At 34.8% G+C, this 27,430-nt stretch overlaps 5 protein-coding genes across 6 annotated transcripts; 3 read left to right on the forward strand and 2 right to left on the reverse strand.

The window, feature by feature from the left end:
• Nucleotides 1-334: 334 nt before the first annotated feature.
• LOC119635343 (probable 39S ribosomal protein L24, mitochondrial) lies at nt 335-2,247 on the reverse strand. Its single transcript, XM_038030123.1, has 7 exons — nt 1,999-2,247; nt 1,854-1,944; nt 1,709-1,771; nt 1,449-1,642; nt 1,296-1,395; nt 812-907; nt 335-739 (listed from the first exon to the last, which is right to left on the reverse strand). Exons 1-7 carry the CDS (start codon nt 2,080-2,082, stop codon nt 624-626), a joined length of 744 nt encoding a protein of 247 aa, XP_037886051.1. The 5' UTR covers nt 2,083-2,247; the 3' UTR covers nt 335-623.
• Nucleotides 2,248-5,737: 3,490 nt separating this feature from the next.
• On the forward strand, nt 5,738-8,720 carry LOC119635348 (geranylgeranyl transferase type-1 subunit beta). Its single transcript, XM_038030135.1, has 6 exons — nt 5,738-5,869; nt 5,938-6,082; nt 6,149-6,299; nt 7,527-7,686; nt 7,761-7,924; nt 7,986-8,720. The coding sequence occupies exons 2-6, from the start codon at nt 5,979-5,981 to the stop codon at nt 8,586-8,588; spliced, it is 1,182 nt and encodes a 393-aa protein (XP_037886063.1). The 5' UTR covers nt 5,738-5,869; nt 5,938-5,978; the 3' UTR covers nt 8,589-8,720.
• LOC119635349 (F-box/LRR-repeat protein 15) lies at nt 8,639-12,401 on the reverse strand. Of its 2 annotated transcripts, XM_038030137.1 has the most exons (3): nt 11,507-12,401; nt 9,508-9,721; nt 8,972-9,059 (listed from the first exon to the last, which is right to left on the reverse strand). In XM_038030137.1, exons 1-2 carry the CDS (start codon nt 12,259-12,261, stop codon nt 9,547-9,549), a joined length of 930 nt encoding a protein of 309 aa, XP_037886065.1. In that variant the 5' UTR covers nt 12,262-12,401; the 3' UTR covers nt 8,972-9,059; nt 9,508-9,546. The 2 variants fall into 2 exon arrangements, with proteins under 2 accessions (XP_037886064.1, XP_037886065.1); XM_038030136.1 differs by lacking the exon at nt 9,508-9,721 and having other exon boundaries at nt 8,639-9,059.
• A 483-nt stretch (nt 12,402-12,884) lies between these two features.
• Nucleotides 12,885-15,622, forward strand: LOC119635322 (SWI/SNF-related matrix-associated actin-dependent regulator of chromatin subfamily A-like protein 1). The gene is made up of 8 exons (XM_038030097.1): nt 12,885-13,435; nt 13,500-13,716; nt 13,785-14,275; nt 14,337-14,487; nt 14,555-14,719; nt 14,781-15,063; nt 15,123-15,317; nt 15,384-15,622. The coding sequence occupies exons 1-8, from the start codon at nt 12,976-12,978 to the stop codon at nt 15,546-15,548; spliced, it is 2,127 nt and encodes a 708-aa protein (XP_037886025.1). The 5' UTR covers nt 12,885-12,975; the 3' UTR covers nt 15,549-15,622.
• A 1,742-nt stretch (nt 15,623-17,364) lies between these two features.
• LOC119635408 (cilia- and flagella-associated protein 44) lies at nt 17,365-25,276 on the forward strand. The gene is made up of 12 exons (XM_038030218.1): nt 17,365-17,450; nt 17,702-17,864; nt 17,919-18,686; nt 18,773-19,604; nt 19,669-19,888; nt 19,955-20,602; nt 20,775-20,882; nt 21,656-22,947; nt 23,030-23,334; nt 23,532-23,954; nt 24,110-24,334; nt 24,407-25,276. Exons 1-12 carry the CDS (start codon nt 17,365-17,367, stop codon nt 25,274-25,276), a joined length of 5,940 nt encoding a protein of 1,979 aa, XP_037886146.1.
• The last annotated feature ends 2,154 nt before the right edge of the window (nt 25,277-27,430 follow it).

The raw sequence follows: 27,430 nt of genomic DNA on the forward strand, positions 1-27,430 counted from the left end.
TTTATTTTTATAAATATACCTGGATTACCACAGGCTTGTACTTGGACAATGAGGTAAAACAGGAACGGAACATGACTGAGTTATATATTTCTAAGTTAAAGATGGAAAATTATCATTATTATTAGATAAACGCTGTGGAGTCCCGCGCAGTTGGCCGTTAAATTGCTTCAGCTTTAATGTGCAGAGAAACGAGTTCAGTTATTTATCCTTTCTATCCTCTTCATCATGCTGTTGCGTGTTTTCAATGTTTGTAAACCAATAAGTTAATGAATAAAACACGAGAGAGGAAGGGTATCACATTGGTGTAGAGGAAAATACGAATATCACAGAGATGATTTTTGCGATAACCCTTTCAAAATTTTTGCTTTGGCAGTAACATTAATACAAAGTTGGCCGCAAAAATCAATATAGCAAGAAAGAGAATAAAAAGTAAAGTACGCCAAATATGTCGCGCTCGTGCTCTTATGTATCTTAAGAAAATTACTTTGTATTCTGCGTTTTTCTACACAAACACGAACATAAAAAGAAATAGAATATAGTGAAACTTTATATCCACCTATCGCCCGCAAGAAACTTAGACGATAATGGCATTCAGCAAACAATTTTATTTTTTATGTAACTCTTTAATACCAATATGATTTTTTGGGTATGCGTTCTTCTTTAATGCCCATTTCTTCCATAATATCCATTTCGAATGTACATAGCTTTGGTTCAAATGTTATTTCTTCTACCACGGACGCTATAAATCAAAAAGCGAGAATAATTGAGTTTATAAAAAATACATTTGACAGAACCGACATATTATAATTACCTGTAGTATCCTTTGCTCTCTCAATGTAAGCCGCTTTGGCGCGATAATCATGAGTTTGATTATTAGACTCTGGTATCGGGATTAAACGCCCGGTGCCTATGGTTATAAGAAAACTGAGGATATTAATATTCGCATTAATAACGTAAAGACGATATGAGTGTAATACATTTCTTTTGTTGTTCTTCTTCTTTTTGTTTACTTCCTTAAATTAGCAGATTTTTTACTTTACTTTACTTTGACTGATTTTGAAGGTTTTTAGTAGATTAACCGTTTTAACAGAAAATGTACATTTTTTTAAGAGATTAATCGTGTTCACAGAAAATAGAGGGTTTTCTTTAGCAGACTGATCGTTTTCACAGAAAATGGGCGGTTTTCTTTAACAGATTAGTCGTTTTTTCCACACCGGACTTGGCTTGACAAAGGATATCCATGCCGAAAACAGCCTACGCTATGCATTCACTGCAATCATCCAACATATACGTACGTGTGGAGACTCGAACCATTTCGCCTTCCTCCGTGTACCTCCATTCCCATTCACAACCTTGCAGATCGGATGGATCGATCAAACGTATATCTTTGGTGACCTAAAAAAGAAAATGTGAGTTATATTCGCAAACACGTTATGTGTATCCTTTACATCTAGGGGAGCTTCAGACTTGATTAGAATGCCTGGAAAACCTTTCTCTGCTGCTACAGTACGATAATGCCAATTTAATCCTTCGCAAATAACCCAATTACGTTCGTTTATTACTTGGGTTATGAAGCCTTGTTTGCCTTTATCTTTACCAACTAACACTTCAACTCGATCTCCTCGAAAATAGCCCCATTCCTCTAAAATTCAGTTAAATAATAATTGGAGTACTTACTACACAGACACACTCAAAGAAACAAACTTACCAGTTGGAGTCACGAAAACCTTTTTGCGGATCGTGCCCGGCATATTTTGTTGACGGAATTGAGCTGCGCAAAGAAACAATGACGCGGTTAAAAATCTTAATACACAGAAGATATCTGAATATGAAATGCCGCTATGTTTTCTTACCAGTCCAGGGACGATTTGTGGTATATCGGAATTTTTTACGTTCTACTGTACGTGGTAAGTAATTACGTGCACGAGGGGTTTCAAAGTAAACCTAGATTTCAATTTTAAAAAAATATTTTGTAGTTTTCTTAATTCATTTACTCACTTGTCTCTTGCTTCTTTCCACATATTCTTTAGGAAAGTTAGAGAAATCCTTGAGCTTTGATCTTAGGCATTGAACTAAACGCATATTAATTGAAATCTAAAACTTATTTAACAAATAATAAAACTTTTTTTTGGTATGTTAAGATGGACTGAGCCAATAAGAAATAATCACTATTTTTGCCTTATTTATGGAATAATAGAACAGCTGCGTTCGTGCACAGCGTGGTTCAAGTGTGCATAAATGTCATAAAGTCAAGGCAGATTGTTGGCTATATGATATTTTTTTTAGTTATAAATATCATGAAAATTAATAATTGTGAATAAAATAGAACACTCTCGTTTTTGAAGTTTTACAAATAATCAAAAACCAATAATAATATTTCCAGCTCAACTACTTCGCATTTTGCAATCAAACTATTGAGTTGCAAAACCGCAATTGTTGATAGTCTCAAAATTTAGTATTACTAAATTTTTATAGATTCTTACAAATTGTTTATTATAAACATTAATAAATATAATAGCTTCCCTTTCACAGATCGCGAAACTCTTTTCCATAAAGTTATAAAAAGCATGCTACAAAATCTTACGCTTGAGAGATAATGCTTGAATATGAATAAATACATACACACAACTCCCCTTTTACACGATTTGATATAACACTCTTCTCCAATTACGATAGACACATTTTTAAACGAATTTTTCGTTCTATCGCTAATCAAAAAAAAAAACGAACTTCTCTTAATTCCAATTTTGCCAGTATCTCACAGAGCCTCATGTATACAGCCACAAAATGCAATAGAAGGAATACTGTGTGGGGGAAATAATGGGTCGGTTTATGTGTGAGTGGAATGTGTTACTTACAGTTGGGAGATTGATTTTTATTCCTATTTTAAATTTTTGCCCGTTGTACTTATGGGCTGACTTTTCCCTGTATACTAATTTTAATTTTTTGTTCGTAATGAAAGTGACTTGCTTTTATTCCATAAATATGTAATATGGATTTCGTTATTATCTTTTTTGCACGGTTTTTTTGAAAAATATTTGCAGTTTTTTCATCTTTTAAAGTTGCGGAACATATCCCCAAAATTACCATAAGTTACAAATATTCACGATTTTTTTACACGACAGGGGAGTAATTATGTAAGTAGGTAGCAATGAAGTAGGCAATAAGCGCGAAGAGTATCTAATCAGGTTGGCAAATTTGCTAGCGATGATCGCCAAATGCGCTCTCTCGCGACAATAAAATTGCTGGAAACAAATTTGCCTTAGTATCGAGTATAAGTCAAACATATCGCAAATCTCTTTCTATTTCAGAGTTGCATTCGAAAAAAATCAGAAACAAAATTAATTCTTAATTTTGAAATTTTAAAAACTTAAAAAAAAAAAAATGTATTCGATCGTAATCGAATTCTTTATACCCATCACCGTTATTCTAAAACAGACAGAAATAGTAAAAGGACTAAATTTTCATGCTTTATAATACGGTGCGAATGCGGTTAATGATTCCTATTTTCAAAATAAAAGTTTTTGTCGTAGAAGCTTGTGGACATTGTAGGCGTGTTCTTTGAATAGTGATTACACACCACAAATACTACAGAGCAGCTATAAAGATTTTTCTTTTTTCTTTTGGTTTTATTGCAATTATGTTCGTTACGTGATGATCTAGGATCAATGTAAATCGAAAATTACCGGAAGGATTACACAGTAAAGAAATTCACTAGGAGAATGTTTCCCACAGACGATATAAAGAGAGACAGATTGACCGAAGGCATGTTGATGAGAAATTTTATATTAAAGATCTTTCAATTGATTTATACAATTTATTCAATTTATTTATTTATGGCCTAAGATAAATTGGTAAATAATTATTATTAAAGACTAAGAGACAAAGAGGCAGATAAAAGCGAAAAGATAGGCGGAAAATAAACGCTCAGGCGTTGGCTTATAATGATATAATTGATGTTAAATTAGCACGAGAGCAATTAATTATTTTCTGAGATTATTTTCTCTTCATTTCTCTATAAAAAGTAAAATTTTCTTTTGAATAATGAGGAATGTGCAGAATAGTTTTCTGCATTTCGCCATTACATTACTTTTTTCCTGTAAAATTTTTCATATTGGCGGCACTTGTTGTTTTAGCCTTTGTTTTCTTACAATCCACGGTAAGAACAAAAAACATACATAACTTATTGCTATTCATGCAGGTTCCTCACATTCTGCACATTCCTCATCAAAAAAATTGATTAATCATACAATGTACGCGGGACTTCAGATTTTCGCGAAATTTCTGATATAGCCAAAAGAAAAATTTATGTCTGAACTGTTTATGACAATGTATTTTCTCTGTTTTTAACTGAACTAAACTTGAAAAAATGAAACTGAAGATATCTTCTGTGTCTTATTGTGTCTCTTATTCGTTTATTTATTTATATTTTATATTTAATTACGTCGTTATTTTTATTTATTGTTGCAATTTCTACTTTCATGAATTTTTTTTAATTTGTAATGTTGAAAATCATATTCTGGCTGAAAATGAATTATTTGTAGCGAAAATGTGCTCTAAATACACTAAATAAAACACAAGTTAGTTTTTACTCAAACTTTTAGTTTATCTTTTCGATTATCTAATAATTTTAGAATTCGCACAACTTATCTATTGCAAATGTGAAATTTCACACAAAGCCGTTGGCTAGTTTCATACAAAATCCTTTGCGTGATTTGTAAAAAATTCACCATCTGTTGAGGATGGAAAGATCATAGAGTTGCTTTCAAAAATATCAACAATGGTGGAAATAAAACTCACCACATTTCGCATGAATTTCGTTTAATTTCTTGATTGAAACATCCTGAATAATTATCTTAACGATCGTACTACATCAACTTGAATAACAATATTTATATTTGAAAATTTTATTTGCCAAAAAAATGTTTAAAATAAAAAATTTAATAATGTATGATATTATAATGTATTTAAATAACCACTTTTTTTGGTTTTTTTACTACTTTACGATAGTTCATATATATAGTTCATATTGGCGGCATATATATAGACACAACACAAGTGTTGCCGCCATACTTGTATATACTTGTACTTGTATTTACTTGCACTTGTAAATACGTGATTAGCGATAGTCAAGTGTCTCCTAACAAGGCGATAAATCGGCGATGATCGCCTGTTTATATGATTACCCGCATCATTATCAAAGAGCATATATATGTGAAATCAAATAATTAAAACAAACAAAAGAAATTTTATGACGTCATCAGAGATAACGTTGCAAATTATTCAATATATTTTAAACAAACAATGTGACAAATTGAAAATAAATCGCCTTTGTTTTGTAAAAAGAAGAGGTGAGAATAATGTCTTAAGAAATATAGAATTGTCTAAACAGCTTTTAAATTTGAAATAAATGGTTTTTGTTTATTGTTTCAGCTTTTTCTTCTTGTTAAAGTTAAAAAATTTTTCGGTAGTCACTTTACTTAGGATTTAAGTACAATGACGCGGTAATCCGTTATTCGATTCATTTCTCTTCATTTATTAATTAATTTCTCATCTTTTTTTCATTGATTTCTCATTTATCAATTTATAAACAACCATTTGGTTGCGCCCCGGTTTTTATCAACTTATAAACGAATTTCACCTCAAACAACACGAATCAGCTGTCCATCATATGAAGTCTTCACTGCAAATGTGTTTTTATTTAGTTTTCTGCGTAAAGTGTAAATTTATTTTTATTGTTTATCACAATTGCACTTCACACGTTTCATTATCTTCATAACAAGTACATTTCCTAGTAGAAAATAGAAACCATGAAGCTGTTTCAAATAGTCGAAAAAGAGCACTGATCAATTATCTACCAAGAATAAAGGTGAGAAGTTTTGTAAATTTGAAGAAATAGTTTTACATTTTAACTTTCTTTTTGTTACTTTGCTTTAGACTTAGTCATCGATTATAAAGCGTTCCAGCAACAGTTGAAAATGTCGTACGGTTTAAATATTGATAGAATTAAAAAACATGCCAAGTACTTTATGAGATTTTTAGATGTTTTACCGGCGAACTTAGCTTCGCATGATTGCACAAGGTAAGTGTCGATACTATTAAAGTTATTCACTCAATATTTACACTCAAATTATATTTGGGATATTAGAGGGACGATTGTTTTCTTTGCTGTTTGCGGTTTAGATGTCCTGAATTCTTTAGATTTAATAACAGAAGCTAGACGTAAGCACATTATAGATTGGATTTATGGCAATCTCGTTACGCCTCGCCCGGAACATCGTTGTTGCTCTGGTTTCCAGGTAAGTCTTCATTTAAGCAAGTGAGAGAGCTTCTTCCATGCATAAAAAAAGTTATTACATTTTAGTTGAAGTCATCTAAAAAAACATATTTATGACATGAAATGACGTGATACCTAAGTTTGCCAGTACACATAAGTACAATATCTTGACAGATATTTAAATGTTATTTTTCCTTCACTCTTATCAGAATATTAGCAATTATTTACTTTCGTTGTTAAAACACTTTTTATGCCCTCCACGTCTATTAAAGTCACGTTCATAAAAAAAGAATGGGACAAGAATAAAGCAGTCGCAAATAATATGTTTAATTGTGTGATTTTGTTCACAGTTTTGTATTGAAGGAGAAAAATTATTTATTAAAACGAGTACACTAACCATGTAGCGCATGTTTTAAAAAAAAAACATTGTAGGACCAAAATTTATTTTTCTAATCTAAGTCTATTATATCACATCATCAAACATAATAGTCTTGTTTTTTTTAGCATAAATATGGAAGCTTTTTTGTGGAGAATATGAAGTTTCTTAAGAGGCGCGGTAATATTTCAGTGCTTTTGGATTTTTGTTGATAACAAATCTGAGATAATGCATAGGTTTACCTTTTCTTTCACACACTTACTTTTCGCAGCCGGTAGCCTTGTTTTTACCATCTATTCTACTTCGGATTTATATTTCGATTTTAACATCCAGTCTACTTTACATGCGTAGAACCAAGGCGATCACATAACCTGATACCGTTATGAACGTTCAGAGAGTGTTATAGAAAGTTGTAAAGAAGATAGTATGAATTCCTTTTTTCAGGAGCTATGCTCTTAAGGGGTGTTGTGGCTCTTCTAAGCAATGTAACTTGTAGTTTTTTTATTTTTAATGAGGTTGACTGCTATCACGTTTTGTAATGCAAAACACTTTTTACAGATATGGATATGGGCTTTTGGCTTTCAAATTGACATTTTAACGGCCACTTGATAGTTGACTTGAGAAATTGAGAATTTTTAGCTTCAGCTTTACATTTTACTCCAGCTAATAGGAATTAAAAGTAGACATAATCTTATCCTAGCGGATTGGCAATTTTTGCTTTGCTCATTTATTCATAGCTTAATAAATTTTACCCCTTGACAATTCAATAGCAAATGGGATTTCGCCGTTATCCAGAAGACATATGTATATATTTATGCAATAATTGGTATTCAATTTAAATCATTAAATAAAAATTACATGAATTTGCAATAGGGTGGACGTTTTGTCATGATAAAGAACGACAATGAAGAACTTTTGGAAAATGTTCGTTGTTTCCAATGGGGTCATTTAGCAATGACTTATACGAGTATTGGCGTTTTAATCACTTTAGGTGACGATTTATCACGATTGGATCGTAAAATAATCGTTGATGGTGAGTTGTACAAAAAAAAAAAAGATTATCAAAGTGATTGTAAAACCGAAGATATATTCTGAAATTGTTTCAAGGGGTAGCAGCTGTGCAAAGAAGTGATGGGAGCTTTAGTGCCTGCATCGATGGCAGCGAACACGATATGCGGTTTGTATTTTGTGCAGCAGCCATTTGTCATATGCTAGATTACTGGGGTGATGTAAATAAGGAGAAAATGTATCAATTTATTATGAATAGCATTGTAAGTTTTGCCAAAATCTAAATAGAGATTTAATTTTCTGAATCAGCAAATTTTTTTGTAGCGATATGATAATGGTTTTAGCCAACACACATATGGAGAAGGGCATGGTGGAACAACTTACTGCGCTTTAGCAGCCCTCGAATTGAGTGGCCAGTTGAACCGTATAAGTGCTGCTGCTCTTGAGGATATAAAACGTTGGTGTATCTTTAGGCAAGTGAATGGCTTTCAAGGTCGACCCAATAAGCCCGCTGATACATGCTACTCGTTTTGGATAGGGGCTGCTTTACAAATATTAAACGCTTTTCATCTTACCGATTTTGATTCTAACCGTTCCTACGTGTTGGAAACGCAAGACAATGTGGTTGGCGGCTTCGCTAAATGGCCTCAGTCGACCACTGATCCATTCCATACGTACTTGGGCATATGTGGCTTAACGTTTACCGAGAAAGGAGGAGAATCCCTTCTCGCAGAAATTATGCCCAGCTTAAATATATCGAAACGTGCCTACGAGAATTTAAAAATACTTCATTCGAAATGGAGTTTTCAAAATGTCGAGGATGGTTATCAAGGGACATTTAGGAATCTGGCTAAAGAGTTGACCGAAACAAAAATATCTGTGGAAGAAGATGAGCTAGTCACCTCACCTCTAATAAGAGCTCAATGATTAATTGTTGCATTTTGAATACGAAGTTACTAAATATTAAAGGCAAACAATGTTTGTGTAGCGCTTTTATTATTTTATTTATTAAAAGTGATTCTTTTGCTAACAATTTTCTGATTTTAGACTAAGTTTCAATAATCTAAGGTGTACTTCGCATTACAATGTTTACAATGTTTTACCTCTTACCACACAAAAATTTTAGCTATATATATATACAAATTGACATTAAAACACATATACATAAATACATAAATATATTTGGCTTCAACATTAAGTTAGAATTAAAATTTCTATACTTGCAGGAACAAATGATTAGGAGGGTTCAACGGATATATATAAGGTAGCAACATGCTGCTACTTCGAGGTCTGTCGATATGAACATGGCCCCTCAAGCGTGCTAACGAATGCTCTGTTATTAGGTCACAACGCTGCACCATCAACGACTTCAATTTTGTACAATTGGTAGTTAACGCTCTGCAAAGGAAATGATTATTGCTTGCATTCATTTCGTTTAAGAGTGATCATAAATAGACTAGAAATTTTTTCTTAATTTACTTTGTTGCATGACAGCGCAAAAAAACCATTAAACGACTAAATCTATCCACAACACTTCTGTGAGGTACTCTAAATCTTAAGCAAATCTTTAAATCTTAAGCAAATTGACTTTAGTCGAGAGCAGGTACACATATCTAACTCGACTGGATTGAAAGTTCGTTTAACTTACTTTTAGGATGTATGCCTCTCAGAAGAAGAAACTGAAACAGAAGTAGTTGAGTTTCTCATATATTTTCAAAGGATGATCTTTGCAACGAAGAGGGAAAGTATTCAAATATTCTATTTCGAAGCATTAATTATTTGAAGTGCAAGCTAAAATAATACGCAAAGCCGATTTTCGAGAAGAGGTTGCGAAGAGATAACTTACAAACTGAAAATAGATGTTTAGGCGGCTACAGCTCCTCATTTAATAAATTAAGAAATCACTAGGGTAAAAATCGTTAATGTTCAAATTTGGTTCCGATCGATTTGTTTTATCGATGTAGATATGTTTTCGTAAAGGACCTAATGATCGTTCGGTAACTCGAGGACAACATAGCACTAAAAGGGTTCGTAAACGCGTACAACGCGTTGAAATTGCGCTGCAATAAAAAAAGAAAAAAAAGAAAAACAAAAATTAAGCGAAAGGAAACAACAGTAACGAAACTTAAAAAGAGAACTGTTTATATATGCATAGGAAACAGGTCCACTAATTTTAATTTAATTGGTAAGGAAATTGAGATGTATAATATAAAAGAAACATCAGCTTTATAATCCACGAAATTTTATTGTTGGAAAGAAGATACAGATTTTTTTTTTTGACCAGCTACTTAGGCCGTAGGTACCACATATGTGCCAGCACGATGGTGGTCAGGATAAGTTAAAGGTAGAGAGCAGCGGAAAGAGGGAGTAGTGCTTGTGTACGTTTAACTTAAACGTGAAAACAGGCGCAGTGAGAAAGACAACTGCTGTGTGGTGTGAATTGGTGCGTAATGCGAGAATTTCGGCGATTTTTAAAATGTTTTGAGCTTTGACACTTTGAGGAAAACCAGTACGGAGCATAGATTCCATATTTCGTTCAACACAAATTGCTGGTTTAGAGTAAAAGCATTGTTTATCTTTGAACATAACAATTTCTTACTCTAAACAAGTGCACTAGAATGGTCGTCAATCAATTGATAATTGGAGCGAATTTACGCCAATGCCCAAACAAACACAAACCCTAAACGCCCCCAACAGGATTCGAAAAACCCCAGAGACCTCCATTTTATAACCAGTATCAATTACTCCAAACTCAATGCCTATAATAACAGTGGCTGCTGCTCTTTGCAATTTCTTCAGTCATTGAAAGAATACTGTAATATACTAGCAAACACAACGATTTTACAAGCGCAAGCTTACCAAAAAAGTATTCCATAGCCGAAGGTAAATCAAACCGTAAACACCTCAAATTTCTGTAAGTAAGCATTCTTTACTTGATTATGGGCAGTACAACAGTAACTGACATGCATATATTTAGGAAAGATGGATGTAAAATGTTTTAGATCACAATCGCAATAACTTTTTAAGACCGAAATAATATGAGGAGTGTGGTAAGGAGCATGAAAACCAATCAATCCTGATAAATTGGGACATTCTATAACGGAACTACTGATGTCGAGAACTCTATGGATCCTCGCAACCACATTGCACGTATATAGGCTACTGCCGCTATATCAACCAGAATAGTGTTAGTTAGTTATAAAGATCATCAATTTTATTGAAGTCCCAAATTCGTATATAATTACTCACGAATTTTAAAGTTCATTTACAGTCTTGTAAGGAATAACAAATTTCGAATCATATTACGACGTTAAGACTAAAAGTTAATTTAAGTAGGACATAGGCAGTCCTAACCCTAATGGAAGGAGATCACACAACAGACGAATATTCAAGCATAGGCTAAGTTCATATATAGCCTTTTTGCAACGTAAGAGTTGTCAAGCTTCCTAGAAACCTCTATGCGCGGATTCAAACGTAATCTTTGGTGATTTCATCACCGAACATTATTGACATATGAAATGAGTATGGAGGCACCTGAGGAACACCTGACGTCACGGGGACTTCGTGGGAATTGATCCATTTTAATAAGTGCAAATGGAAGCCAGGGGCCTGGAACTGAAGATTAACAATTTATGGTTAACTGCGGTTAACAATTGCTTTACGAAAACCGGTGTGTACGACATCATAGGTCATATTTTGAAATGATCAAATTGGCAATCGAAAACGAGTTTATGATTTGGCATGGACAATTATCAGTTAATTTGGAATCAGCGTGTTTCTGTTGTATCTCATTCACTTGGTCTTATATGCTACGTGCACAAATATAACATACTTCTCTCACTTACATAATTCCGTAATCTGAAATGGCCGTGCAGCCAACGAGATTGATGTGTTCTAATAAGCGGCAACAGTTGGAGATCATTACCAGTACTTGATCGGTGATAGCCGTATTAGCTAGCGATAAGATGGTCAGTTTATTCAATTTTCGAAAAAATATTAATAAACAACGTTCGCCGATGGCAGGACAATGAGATATATCAATCTCTTCTAAATTATTTTGATGCAAAGTTAAAGCATCTATTGCCCCAGCAGTTAGCCATTGACATTTAGATAATTTTAGGACCCTTAGATTTTTACAATCGACAATGATCGGTTGAAGAGCCATTGGCGAAATATATGGGCACTCATTCAAGTTTACCACTTTCAGTAACCGTTTGTTTTCAGCTAGTATTGGTAGTAGCAATTCGTCTTTCAACCAATGGCAACGGGCCAAATGCAAATTTTCCAAATGTTTACAGCAAGTATTTAGCACAGAAAAAGCGAGATCTATTGTATTGCTGTTATTGCCTGACAAATTGACTTCTTTACGTCTCTCTAAAGCGGCTTCCGCTAGCCGTTTCGCGCTTCGCGAGCAAGTGCGAAATGTGAATAGCTCCTTAAGGGTTAGAAGCGATAAAACCTTCGGTATTAATATGTCTTCCCAACAAAGATCAAAAATTGTAACAACCGAACCGAGTTCGCTTGTCGGATTTTCGTTGCCTGTATCCGTTGGCAAAGCCATCTCCATTAGATGCAATTCTTCAGCTTCTACGTTACTCATTGCAATAAAAATCTAAGCGAAATGTGTATTCGCAGACGCAAAAGATATCGAGCAAATTTAACGCGCTATTTGTATGTTAAGATGTTACTGTTTAATTTCAAACTCTCTAAACCATTTCTTGTATAGTTTTTAAGGTGTATTTTTAAGGTATTTCTTAATTTTTAAAAATTTTCTTTTCTAAAGTGCAACCGTCGAATGATGAAAACTTTTATATTAAATAAATATGCAAGTTTGTCAAGATAGCAATAAATTTTTGGTACATATGAAACGAAATTGAAAAGAAATGTATTTCTGAAACCCACAATGTTTCGTCTTTATAGCTTTTGAGCAAAATTTTAAAACAAACAAATCTGTTAAATTTTGCAATGGAAATTTTCAATTGGTCGCGGAATATGTAAGCATTTAGTGAATTTCATAATAACCACACTAAAAGGCAGCGTTGAAAATAAAGCAATTCAGAAAAATATTCATTTTTTCAGAAATTTTGCGTCATCATAACCAGCTACTAGCAGCTATATTCAGATGTTATGTGTTCGACGTTCGTTTCAAGTTATACGATTCTTCTTTGGTTTGCTATATTCACGTAGGCTTTTTGTTGTAGTCCTTTTACTTTTGTTTCAATTTAATATCAAGGACTTTTTAATTCCATGTTTATTTCCTAGAGTCTTATGTGAGTCGATGTAAATTATTCTTTCATATTTGTGTTTAGTGAAAATGTCAAATTGTACGAATGAGGAAATCGCTGAAAAAAAGCGGATTGCGCTAGAGAAATTGAAAGCTAAAAAAACAGGATTAGCACAGAACAAGATTCCACTTTTGGCGAGAAATTTCGATAATCGGCAATTGATTGCCGATATTAACCAAAACAGTGCAGAGCGAGTAGGAGAAAGTACTCACCATGGTCAAGAAAAGGCTGACAATAGGGCTTCCTACTTCATTAGTGCTCTGAAAAGTAGCCAATTAATGGTTAAGCGACAACACCAGCAGCATGTAGTCAGAGATAACGCACATCCTTATAAGGGTAATAAAAGCAGGGACGCTCTAAAAGAACAAAATGCTGTTGCCATTAACTGTAATGTGTACATGATAAGCTCGGAAAGGTTCGAGGTGCAGCCATCTAGCTATCATTCCAAGTTGATAGAAGTGTTTAAGTCAATAAAATCAAGATCTTATGGTAAAATATTCTAATATATGCAATAAGGAGAAAATTCATTACGTTTATGTTATGAATTTGTTAGATGCAGTGACAAAAAATTGGAATTTCGCCTTAAACGATTACAGATTATTTCAAGAGCGTACTTTACCTCTAAAACCAGACGTAGTTGTTGGTAGCATACCTAAGGCAGTGTTTGATCTTTGTCTATCGTCAACAGGAAAAGCAGATAGATCTTGCTTAATTTCCATTGAAACCAGTTTATGTGAAAAACTTATGCCGTTTCAGCAGGACGGAGTTTGGTAAGCGTAGAAACAAGTTTCTACGAACGAAATGAATTTAAAATTAATTTAAGTTAAGCTTATTTCAGCTTTGCTATAAGCCAACACGGAAGAGCAATGATTTGCGATGAAATGGGATTAGGCAAGACATATCAAGCCATTGCTATCGCCAGCTTCTATCAAGAAGACTGGCCTTTGCTTATCTGTACAACTGCTTCAACGCGTGATTCTTGGGCTACCCATGTAAGGGAACTTTTACCGTCTCTCCCTGTACACTACATACAGATTTTAAGTTCCAGTCAACAATATATAAATGAGGTCAAAGTTCTTATAACTAGTTATGGTATGATGGAACGTCATGTATCTCAGATTATGGAACGTAAATTTGGTTTCTTGATTTTTGATGAGTCACAAAACCTAAAAAATTCAAAAGCTAAATGTACTGTAGTGGCTGATCGCTTATCTCAACAAGCCAGAAGGGTAATTCTACTCTCAGGTACTCCTGCTTTATCGCGACCAGTGGAATTGTATAGTCAATTGCAAATCATCAGACGCAACTTTATGAGCTTTACTGATTTTAGTAAATAATTTTAATTAAAAAAATTATTGTTTAGGTTGAATTACGTATTAAAATTTTTCAGCTGTCCGTTACTGTGATGGTAAACAAACTAGCTTTGGATGGAATGCTGCAGGTCAATCCAATCTTAAAGAACTAAATGTGATTTTAAAATTGAAGTTCATGATTCGTAGAACAAAAGCGGAAGTCATGAAAGATATGTCGGCGAAAATTAGGTAAGATCGTGATATGGATGCAGTCTGTCCTCGAAAAAACATTGTGTAAACACTTTTTGCAACGCAGAGAAGTGGTTACGTTAGACCCGGCTATTGTTTGCTCTTCTGACGAAGTTAGAGAATCATTGAACGCGGAAGCTCGAAATTTGCAAACTTGTAATAGGGAAATTAGGAGCAAAGTGTTATTAAAATTTTACGCTCAAACTGCCGAAGTCAAAAAAAGAGCTGTTTGGTACGAAATTATTTACCTAAGCTTACAGGATTTATTTTCATAACTTATTATATTATTTTAGTTCTTACCTCAAAAAAATCGTGAAAGAACAGAAAAAATTTATCGTATTTGCTCATCATCGGGTGATGTTGGATGCCATTTCTGATAGCTTCAATGCGTTGCATGTGATGCACATACGTATAGACGGCAGTACCTCTCAACAAGACAGAGGATGCTACGTCGATCAATTTCAAAAAAATATTGACTGTCAAGTGGCTGTATTGTCATTAGGTTCTTGCAATTCTGGCATAACGCTAACAGCTGCAGATTTGATAATATTTGCTGAGCTCACTTGGAATCCTACAGTGGGTATAGCGATAAATTTTGCGATACAATTTTAATCTTGCGATCAATTTTGTCATAGATTTTGGCCCAAGCGGAGAGTCGAGCTCATCGCATAGGTCAACCAAAGCCGGTTATATGTCGCTATTTAATTGCTAAACAAACCGCAGATGATCACATTTGGAATCTATTAAAGACTAAGCAAGATACCCTGAAAAAGGCCGGCATATTCTGTGAAAATCTTCAAGATGCCACAAATGCAATGGCATCAACAAAGGTTCGTATGTTTGCATGCACATTATTCAGTTCGAATTGAAGTTTCTGTTTATTGATTGTGCAACAGATCGAGACGACTCTGCATCGTCTATCATCAGAAGTGTTGGATCCCAATGTTGAGTCATCTGCGCTGAATGAGGTGAATGAAACGCCACATGTAAGCAAAAATAGCAACGCTATTGAGGAATTCTATCAAGATGATGATGAAGCCTTTCTAAACATATCGTGCTAACATTTTCAAAGCTATGTTGTATTAGATTATTTGTAAATAAAATGAAATTCTATAAATAGCTATCCATTCGCATAAAATATATTTTTCCACGTACACTTAATCACATTTGAATATTGTGCGTTTGTATTGTGCAGTTTTCGACATTTCGAAAGAATCTTCGTATTATTTGCAAACGCTTAAAATAAGCCAAGCCCTACGTCCTCTCGTCTAATGCTGTTATTTACCTGCAACAAGCGCACATAATCTAAAGCAGTGGAAGTGGTATTGGCAGTCTGTTGGCAGTCATAGTCGGGCTTTCAAGTATTTTACCCACAACAGGTATAAATGTCGTCTGGATGGGTTTTCTTAGAAGAAGAAGTTTGTAGATTAATGCAGTCATTATCCTTCCAAGCGCTAAGCCGTAACTTAAGGACTAAAACAAGAAAACGCCTATCAAATCCCCATTCTTACACATATCAAATGAACCCTTTTTTTACGGACATATTTGTTTTTCGAAAAAACTAATGAATTATGACATTCAGGCGACCTCTGCCCGATTTCACGAATTAAAAAGTTTCTGCGGAACACTGAGCATTTTTCGCCAAACAACGTTAGCTTTTATAATGGGAAAAAGATACGGAAGCGAAACATGCAAATTATTGTGACATCATTTTTTTCCCCTATTCATATCCTTAAGTTCCTTTCATTGTGAAACCATCAAATTTACACCCCGTAGGATGCGTGTGGTTACATAAAGTAAAAAAAAGGATTAATTAAGTAGTAATCGTGAGTTATGGTTAATGCTAATGCCTGAACCAGGAAGAAAGTAACAAGTTTTATGGGAAGGATTCATAATTAATTGCGCTTCAATCATGCAATGTCATGACACTCGAAATTTTCGTAAAGTACTTAGTTTCTAAGAAAAAAAATACTTTAGAAGCTAAAATTTGTGCTTTTTTTGTAAATTTACTTAGATTTCTTCTCGGTTTCCTTAATTTCTTCGAAAAACTCTATATATATCTATTCTAGCGATACAATTCGATATTGTTGATGTTTTCTTAGATGCATGGCGAACCACAAAGGCACATGCGCTGGCATTCCGGCACAAAAAGGTCCCAAACTACCTGATATTAAACGCAAAGGTTCAAATGATTGCTATGAAGCTACACGAAAACAAGTTGAAGATGTGAAGCGAATAATTTGACTCATAAATGCCGCATAGCGCCTGAATATGTTCGTCATTTCTGTTTAGCTTCTCTAAGCTCCATATATTCTCAGTTGATTCATGTATAGCAGACTTTAATAAGTTTTACCAATGTTTGCATACCAATGGTCTGCTGAAAGTAGTTATGCAATGTTGTGTTTGTTTAAAGAATATGGCCAACCATTGTCTTAACAGATGATGGCGAAGTTGCCGTTGCATGGGACTAAGTAAGTGGAGAAATTAGAATTAGGTTATCTAGATTAGTATTCAGATTCATCGTTTGAAAAATACATGTAAGCTTAGCTTTGTCACCTAAAGTTGGATATCGTCTTGAAAAGAAAGAAGCTTCGACTATACGTATGAATTCTAAATCCATTAGCATAAATATCTTTTTAATGATACCACGCATAACCAACAACTTATAATACCTTTTCAATTTTTTTCGTAATCTGAAGCTATTAGACGTACGTGTTTGCTTGTCATTCGACTTTGTCTGCTACATTTTTTAATATTTTCTTCTCCCCTTGGAAACCAAACTATTTTAAATCAATAAGAGAAACTTTTCCTCCCATTTTAATAAATAGATTTCTTAAGAAATTTTCACGAATTCTTCTTTAACAAAAAGAAAATTCAATGGAAGACACCGAAGAAATATCGGAGGAATCCGAAGTAGAGCCTGAATTTGTATCCAGTGTTCCACCGGACATAATACAGCTAAAGTAAATGTCATAAATAGAGAACATCGGAAAAAAAAATGCATTAATTGCTACCAAACACATCCGCCAAACGCAAAAGCGCATAAAATCTCCGACTTCCGTTGATACTTTCTTAAGGAAACATTATATTTGTCTAATGTTTTCACTTGAGCTTGGCGAATACACCGACTGCGGATGTTCTCTAAATATCTTTTATATTAGCAATGAATGTGGCTTTCATCTTGCCTAAGCACAATTGCTTCTTTCTTTTTTAGTCACTCCTTCGGCTATGACTGTAAACGAATCTACAATATGGTTTTAATCGACGACGATACCTTGGTTTTCGCCTCGGGTACTTATATACACTACTTTAGTGTAAGTAAAAGAACAGTCACATTTCGGAAATCAGTTTTTGGCACTGGTATCGGATTCATAACGGTATTCGTTTTTTAAACTAAATCAATATGTATTGAATTTGAATTTTGTGTTTAGAAAAATTATCATCCCGACTTTCAAGGTCTTTTAACCATAGGGGAGAACGGCCCGCAAGCCACAGTTTTTGTTTACGAGTATCCATCTCATAACATTCGCGTTAAAATGGAAAAAGCCGCTAAACAACAGTTCACTTGCGGTTCTTATAACCATTCGGGCGAGTTGTTTGCTTCGCAAGCCGGTTATCCCGATTTTATGCTGACAATTTGGAGATGGGAAGCAGCAGAAATTATATTACGTTCCAAGGCCTTTCAGAATGATGTTTTACATGTACATTTCTCCAAATTTAATCCAATTTTACTCGTTTCTTGTGGTCTTAGTCATATAAAATTCTGGAAAATGGCCAACACCTTCACCGGCTTAAAATTGAAAGGAGACCTTGGTCGATTCGGCAAAACGGATTTTAGTGACATATACGCCATTTATATGCTGGCTGATGAAAATGTTATATCCGGTTGTGAGTGGGGTAACATGTTATTATGGGAAGCGGGTTTAATAAAATTTGAAATAACACGCAAGGGACGTAAGCCATGCCATACAAAACCTATCGTGAGAATAACTATGGAAGGTGGTGAAGTGACTACAGTGGGTATGGATGGTTATGTGCGTGTCTGGTTTTGGGAAACAATTGATACGGCCGATCCTCCAGATGAAGATCGATTTGTAGAAATTGAACCAATATATGAGTTTTACGTAGGAGAATGCGAGAACAGGGCCGTGCAAAAAATCAAATTATTCGACAATGAAGATTTTGGGTATTACATGATGGTATGTATGCAAGAATCAATTCACCTCACGGTCATTTAGCTAAAATCAAAGTATACTTCCTGGAATGGTATTCGTCTTTATCATAGGACGGTTTAGGTGGCATTTGGTATTGTGAACTCAATCCTAGAGAAATACAGAACCCGTCTTATAAAGTATATTCTTGCCATGGTGGCAAAATTGTTGCTGCCCAAGTTAGCTCTATCTTACCTCTTCTTGTTACTTTAGGTGAAGATGGTAAGATTTCCGTGTATGATTTTGAAACTAAAATATTGCTATTGCAAAAGGAGTTTAATAAAGCGGGCACTGATCTCATATGGTTCAATGGACGAATATCGTTATCGGGTATGGACTTGGTTGCAAGTTTTGAAGATGGTGTTATACGTCAAATATATATCGACTTGAAAGCCCAGTCGGCGCCCGCTATACATCTAACGCGAGCTATTAAGGCTCATACGGCAGCGGTCACGAAAATGACTGTAAATCCTCGAAATTCGTTGCTGGTAACGGGAGCGGCCGATCGTACAATATTCGTTTACAATTTGAGTGAAAGGCATGAAAGATTAGACTGTGTTCATTTACATCCTATGGGCTTCGTGCAATTTGATGCCATACCGAATTGTTTCAATTGGAAGGATGAAAAGCTCATCATTCTCATTGGTTGTAAAACGGGCGAGGTATACGAATATCGGCTACCCCCGAAAATAAGCGAAGAGCAAACATTTCTCAGTTACAATATAACTGACAAAAAAGAAATCAAAGCAACGAAGTTCACGTCTGTTAAAAGTGTTATACGTCGCGATTTGAAGAGAGCAGCTATTAAAAAGCGGAAGGACAAAAAGCGGAAACGTAAATTAGATAGAATTGAGAAATTGAAAAAAGCAAATCCAGGTTTACAAATTGATATGGAGCAAGCATTAGGTATAATATATTACTATTCATAAGTCGAATGAGATCATTTCATACAAACTATAACTTTTATTAGCCGATTCCGAGCCAGACGAGGAAGAAGAGCCACTCCATATACCTGCCGTTCCTAATCCAATTTTATGGTTACGTTATACGGACCGCAACACAATATGGGTCTCTATGGGCGGATATGATGCCGGCTACATTTATGAATTGCAACCAGGTATTAAAGAGCCAATACGTTCTACCATTATAAAGGACGGCGACGATTGCGAAATTCATTCGTACCTTGATGTGTAGGTTTCCGGAAATTAACATTTAAATATATAAATCAAATATTATGAGTTAAAAATTGCTTGCAGAGGTGAGATTCTGGTATTGGGTTTAGTCAATGGCAAACTTCGCATTAATCAAATCAATCCAACCGATTTTACCGATATGCGAAATTATCTTTGTTTTAACATGCATGATCCCTTAAACGGCACTATCCCGTCGATACTAAGTAGTTGCGATGGGAAAAGTTTGATTTCAGTCGGTTATGATGGCAATATTTTCATTTATTCATGGTTTGGGCCGGAAATACGACAAATTCCGCGAAGAAGTAACGCTGTTACAACGCCATTGATAATTCCATCTGCCACAGACATTATCGATCCGAATTATCCATCGCTAGAACAGGAGAAAATCTATGCTGAGCAGAAACGACAAGAGGAAGCGGCCGCAGCGCATGAACGTAAAATATTAGCGGAAATTGCCAGACTCCAAGAAAAATTCGACAGGCTGATGATGGAGAATAAGAGCATTAAAGAGGATTTACGAATTGAGCACAAATACATGCTACTGGATGATCGAATTACAAAACAAATACAGGATGAATTACAATTCGAATTGGATGATGTACGAGACGATCTAGCCTATGACTTGGAAGTGGCTGAGGTCGGCAAGCAAAAACTTTATGATCATTTTATAAAGAATTTGGATCATATACCAATTAAAATAACAAGTTTCGGGTGAGTATTAACTGCTCTGGTTCCTGAAAAATTACAATTTGCATCAGTGTGTCTCTATGTTGTCGTGCATTTTCTAGACTTACTGAAAGCGGTTTCAGTTTATATAGTTTTACTTTCAATTATTGACTGCATATATAAACTTTTCTCGTATTGAACAATCTTTTATATACAGTTCTAGTGCTCAAATCTACACTTTTCGTATCGAACGTTTGGATGAGAATTTCGAAGCAATTAAAACGCATGTTGAGGAACTTTTGCATTTGGAAGCATTAAAACGACGGTAAGTAACGTTTCTTGACGTTGTAACGGAGCTTGTATATAGAGAGTCAAAAAACAAAAAGAAGAAAACAAAGCGTAACATAATTTAAACGTAATTTCAATTAATTGTAAATACACGCTGCCGATGACGAAGAGAGAAAACACCACGAGATGTGAAAAAACCAGATTCGTAAGACAAATATAAATATTAAGCAAACGCACGAGTACTTTTTCAATTGCTCTAATTTCCAAATGTAAAACATGAACCTTCCCTGTCCCCCGAACCATTCCCACGAAATACATCACGCACAGCTTGCAAATATAAATTGAAGCTAATTTACTCTCCTAAAATCGAAATACTTTTACCAGGGCTTGTTTCGAATAAGTCGGGTTTTTTTCTTTTTCGATATAAACTAAAGAGAGTCTAGCTTCTAGAGATGAACAAAGCCGGGTTTTTTTAAACTTTTCTTTTTTTTTAAATTAAAGTTTAGTATTGCTTGGGAATGCAAAAAAAAAAAAAAAAGAAAACTTCAAACAGCGAGAAATTTGGATAAATGCAATACAAAAGAGATGCGAAATTTACATTCCTTTCGCTATTAGTTACTATTATTGGTTTATGTAAACAAACGTTTATCTAAAACTTGTATAAATTTCTACGTGTACGCATGGGTCGCCCATAAACGTTTTTAACTTACTTGGAAATTAAAGCAACAACTTACACCAATCTATACTTAACACATAGCGCTCGACGTCTGCCTGCATGTATATGAATATATGTTTTCAATTATTTACCAGCGAGGACAAGTTTGAGGCTCCAGAAGAGAAAGGTGAAGAAGTGCTTGAACTACCTGAGGAAACTTTTTTCTTCGGTCGTGATCCGAATACAATAGTGCCACGCTTCAGCAGAAAAATGGTCCGCCTTTTACTTAGATATCGTTCACGCCAATTGTATGAGGTACAACGTCTGCATAATTGGGAAAAAATGGAAAAAAGAAAACCTGATCCCAATAAGAATCATCCAGACGATGATCGAAAGATTGAAGAGGCACAAAGAACCCTGGGTGATTACAAATTGAAAACCGGCGCACAATATGAACCGCAATCGTTCGAAACTTTGGCCTATAAATATCATGAGGTTTTAATGCTACGCGAACAACTTCACGCAATCCTTTCCAATTTTAATAAAAGAGTCTTCGAACTGCGGGATATTAAAAAGACCATAAATGACTTTATTGAAGAAAAACGTTGGCGATTAAAGACCATTCATGAAAATATACCGGAGGCAGACCGAAAACACTTAATGGAAATAAATCCAATAAATATGGACGAAGAATATCCAGAGATCAATTTAATAGAGAAATATTTCCCTGGCTGTGGTATAGAAATCAACGATATATTATACCTTGAGAAGAAAGTTGAAGATTTACTTCCGAAGCGATCAGTAAGCAAAATTAGAAAGTTTAAAAATAAAGAAGATGAAATTCTTGAATTGGATCAGATGTCTGTCTACAGGCTGGAAGACATTAAGTCTTTTCCGAGTCATTCTCATCTTGTAGAGGAATTCAAGCAATTGCCTAGTCCACCAGATCCGGCCTTTTATTTGAGTAATGAACGAGAGCCTTCGCCCTGGTTAATAGAGAAACGTTATCGCTGGCTAATAAGTTTATTAAACGAACAAGACGACATTCTAAGCGTTGTAAATCAAAGCGTTCAAAGATTTGATAATCTTTTGACGGAATTAAACGATGATCGACTCCAAGTAAAATATGAGACTGATTTCATGACTAGTTATCTAACAGCTATGAACCAAGAGCTATATATAATGAGAGACAGTGAACAGATAGAAAATCAATTATTAAGTAATGCCGAATACGCTTTGATGACACGTAACCAAGCTCAGACCTCTATTAACGCTTTGACACGGCAAATTGACGAATTGCGTAAAAGCTGCGATCGCATTAATGACCAAATCGCTGTAATTCAAACAAAATTTATGACTAACACTAAAGGTCATAAGTTTCTCGACTTTTTGCGTCGTATTTTTCGCAAAAAATGGCGTCCACCTAAGCCACCGAAAAATGAAGACGGTAAACTATACAGAATTTAAACGCACATTGCTCTGGAAGCATTATATACCCTCGTTTTTCTATGTTCTATATGCCTCTTTAGAATCGTCCGAGTCGAGCTCGGAGGATGAATCGTCCAGCGAAGGGGAAGAAGACACCAAAAGTATTGACTCCACCGATATGACGGCCATACGTTTGGATGAAACCCATTGTCCACCCGGATTGGAGAGATCCATGTATGAGCTAGCGTTTAAGTTACGCGCAGATAGACACGAATTGGAAAAAAATTTAAATGATGCCCTCAAGCAGATAGATTCTAAACGTGACGAAGTTAAGGAAGCGCAAAAGAACGTAAAATATCATACAGATGTTTATAATAAAGAGAAGGAAACGTTGCTGGCGTTCAGGGTAAGTGCATTTTTTCGCAACATTAATTCGCAAAGAAAAGAATATAAGTGCGAATGCAAAAATGCAAAATGAAGAGACAGTAGCGTACAATAGTACTGCGCCAGAAGTGAATCAATATTGAAATATATGAATAATTCACGTTTTGCCTGCCTCGGTAAATTAAAATCCAGTGTAACCTATAAAAATTTTTTTTTTAGCGAAAACGCCAACAAGAGCTTAACAAAATTTACGTGTCCATCTTTTTACAAATGCATCAAATACAACATTTTCGTGAAGGCGAAGATTTCCGTGACTTAAGTAAGGCGGTTCTTTTCGACTCCAAAAGGCTTATGGATTTAAAGGGGCGCGTAGGAACACTTAAAAATGAAGAAATAGAAACTAAACGCTTGCACCGCATAAATATCGTACATTTAAGACGTATGAACACGGATATTTCATTTATGCGATTAGAAATTACCCGATTGGAGAGTATAATCAAAGAAGAAATGATGAAAAAATTTGGATTGATCCTAAATTTGGATGAACTCGAAGAAGAAGTCCTTAGAAAATATGTTTTCGAGTTGGAGACAACCGCAGAGGAGGACATACGTCTAATTGAACAAGAAATGAAGAAGAGACGGGTAAGTTGTTATTTTTAATGCAACGAAATGAAGGAACGATACGTTCTGATCAAGTCCATGATTCGTATATCGGATAATGATAAATAAAAGGATACATTCAGTTACTGTACTCGTCATTCCCGATATAAGAATGTAAATATTTTTGCACTTTACAGGAAGAGTTGGCTTTAGCGCAAGAAGAACTTATAAAAGAAACGCGAGCAAATTGCGAAAAGGTCAACAAGTTGTCGGTGTTGACTGAGGAGAAAAATTCTCTTGAAAGAATTTTAATGCAGCAGCAGAAATACTACAGAAAATGGTTGCAACCGCCTAATCTTAGTTGGGATCGTGACATAGAAAAGCTTACTGCCATTGATAAAGAGCAAAAGGAACTTATAACGGTAATAATCAGTTAAGACAATTGCTTCTTAAAAGTGATATGTAATGTAATTGTTGTTTCTTTATGAATAAAGCATTTAGAACGAGAAATAGCGACTTTACGGGTTAAAGCTAAACCTTTGCAAATTCATGATGGTACAGAGGAAATGGCAGTGGAGAAGGTAACAATGCCAAGCGATACGGTTGGTGTGTGCCCAGAAATGTTTCGTCCTGAAACGTTCTTTGTACGTATGGTGGCTGATGACTTCGCTATGGACCGATGCCAGAATATAGTGCAAAAACTATTCATGCACAGATTTGGAAAATCAGCTGGTCCAGACAATGTCCGACGTTACGCTTACAAAGTAACTCGTTATTTAGGCCAAGCGGCCTACTCGTTCGAAGGCGAACTTACTGATAACATTATGGAATGCATTGTGGAAAATATTCGAACACTGATCCCTAAAAAATATATTGTACTTGTAGCTCACGAAGACTTGAAAAAAATGTTCACAGAAATCTTGAGTGTTTTCGACTATGAACGATCCGAAGTTAACACAGAAGATGTAGTCTGCACTGTCTATGAGAATGCGAAAGAAACATTAAAAGCAGCCACTGGAGTTCTAAACACGGCTCAGTACGTCTTAGTTCACATGGTAAAAGAACTTATCGAAATTCTTCCTATTGAAGAATTACAAGCAGAAACCACCGTTAATGCCATTGTAGATAATTTAGAAAAGCAGCCATACTTCGACGGACGCTGCATAAACGTAGAAGGCTTGGTCAGCAAAGTGATCCAATTTGCTCAAGAAAATCTCTTGGACTCTGTAACTTCGATACCAATACGTGTTTTGGCGCAAAATGTACAAACCGAATATATGAAACGACGTCCGTGCAAATATATTAATACGCAATGTGCGGTAAGCTCGGTACACGGAATAAAAGTAAAAAAGAAATCGAAGTAATATAAGCAGACGACAATTGCTCTATTTTGTAACTTAATTTTTTTTTAGTAATAAAACAATTTATAATTGATATGTTGCTTGCAAATGTTGTTGATTGCAGTTCATTTTTAATTAGGGGAATGCCCCAAAAAACACTTTTATGCTCATCACCGAAAGATGAGGGTGTATCCATTTTGTTCAACCGACTGCAACACCCCATAAAGATTATACATCTTTGTTTAGCATCAAATTCTGAATCGATTTAATCATGTCCGTCTGCCCGTCTACATAATGCTTCCTTTACACATGCTCCTGGCCGCAAAAATGATGCCATCGACTTCAAATTTGGCAGAAACATTGGAAGTTCTCGCACACAAGTTCGTATTGAAAAGATGCCAAATCAGTCGAAGCACACGCTTACATTACCCCATAAACAGAGAACCCCTCAGTCTTTCAGAGGGAATAAAAAATTTGGTGTCTAGTCTTTGCTTTAAATTATTTATAGCAGATGCATTTACGAAAATTTTAACGTATGTTCTATCAGCAATGCTGTGGCATCTGTGTACAAATATGAAAAAATCAGCCACGCCTGCCCAATATTATAGCGTATGCTAAGGACAACTTTGGGCGAGTGAAGGCGCCTGGCAGCATTTGGTTCAATCCTCAATCCACGTTATAACAGTTTTAGTTAAAAGTATTCATACACTATGTTCTCGTGCAAAATGCATTGGATGCGGGAAAAACTGAGGAGCTCACGTTTTTAATTTAATTTAATTTACGTTGTCGCAAGAATCTTAACAGAATTACAATGTCGCTTGCCACGTATTGTAGCTGAGGAGTAATTGCAAACACAAATCTATACAAATAATTATTATTGATTTTGTGTCATTCTGTATGGTGTACCATTATTATTAAATGTTTTTGTCAGCTTCGATCGATGAATATTATTAACAAATCACTTTTGTTAATTAAAAAGTTAAATGTTTAAAAGGTTCTACTATTTCTTCACGATCTTTATCTGGTTTAATTACTCATGACTCGTCCACAACCCGGACAAAGTGTGGTAATCGTAATCATTGCCGATAATTTTATCCAAATTTTAGCCTTACGAAAATTCGAAAACCCTAGCTATGACTTCTGCTACTTAATATCTAACAGAGGAAAGGTTCAAGCACATTACATAGTTTTCAAACACCGTACTGGAATCTCAAGTGAAAGAACTCGTCTGTGCCTAATATTCAATGCTAATGACAACAATTATTGTACATACTTTGTAAGTTTATGTATATACTTATGTTTAAGCCTGTACATCTATAGTTCACAGGTTTAAATTGGTCTAAGAAGATTTTAACTTAATTAAATTAGGAATTCTTGTATATATATATATATATATATATATATATATATATATATAAAGTATATATATAAAGTATATGAAATCGTGAGAGAAAGAGTTATTTTGCTTTGTCTTACTTTTCAACCTTGTATCAAAAATAACTAAGACCACTACTGCCGAGTAAGGCCGGGCCATATATCCTTCATCAATTCGCCTAGTACAATTATTCGCTCATTTTGGTAATAATACACCAAAAATTCCGCATTATTTTCATGTAAAGGCATGCTTTTCGTGAAAGCCCTCATATTTGAGAACGCCCAAAACATCATATGACTTTACCCAAATTTATTAATCTTAATTTACTTCCTATAAATTTCATTATTTTTCAGTTTCCATCGTAAAACAATAGAAATTATACTTGCCACGCCTTCCATGATAGGAGTTTACAAAATTGCTACAGTCGACCCAAATTCCTTGTACCAATTTAAAATTTCAAGATAGTATTACATAGTGAGTTTTATCGAAAAATTTTGATAATTGCAATGTTTTCTCATAAAACGATCTTTCAAACTAAGGCATTATTTGGGAAGTGACCGAGAAAGGAGATCGATCCGGAACATTTTCACTAGCGTTAATCCTTTGCTCAAAGCAATTCAGCGTATCAAAATTTATTAAAATATCTTGAAAATTACGACTTGTAGGTTGAACACACGTTTACTTGGACAGACCTCAGGCTTAGATCAATTCAAAGTCATTTTCGACGAAATAGAAGGTGAATGTATCTTAAACCCTTCTGGGTGTGTCATACACCCGCACAAACTTAATATACCTTGAACTAC

This window comes from Glossina fuscipes, unplaced genomic scaffold (assembly GCF_014805625.2).
Source record: "Glossina fuscipes isolate IAEA_lab_2018 unplaced genomic scaffold, Yale_Gfus_2 26, whole genome shotgun sequence".
In the NCBI taxonomy this organism is placed as follows: Eukaryota; Metazoa; Arthropoda; class Insecta; order Diptera; family Glossinidae; genus Glossina; species Glossina fuscipes.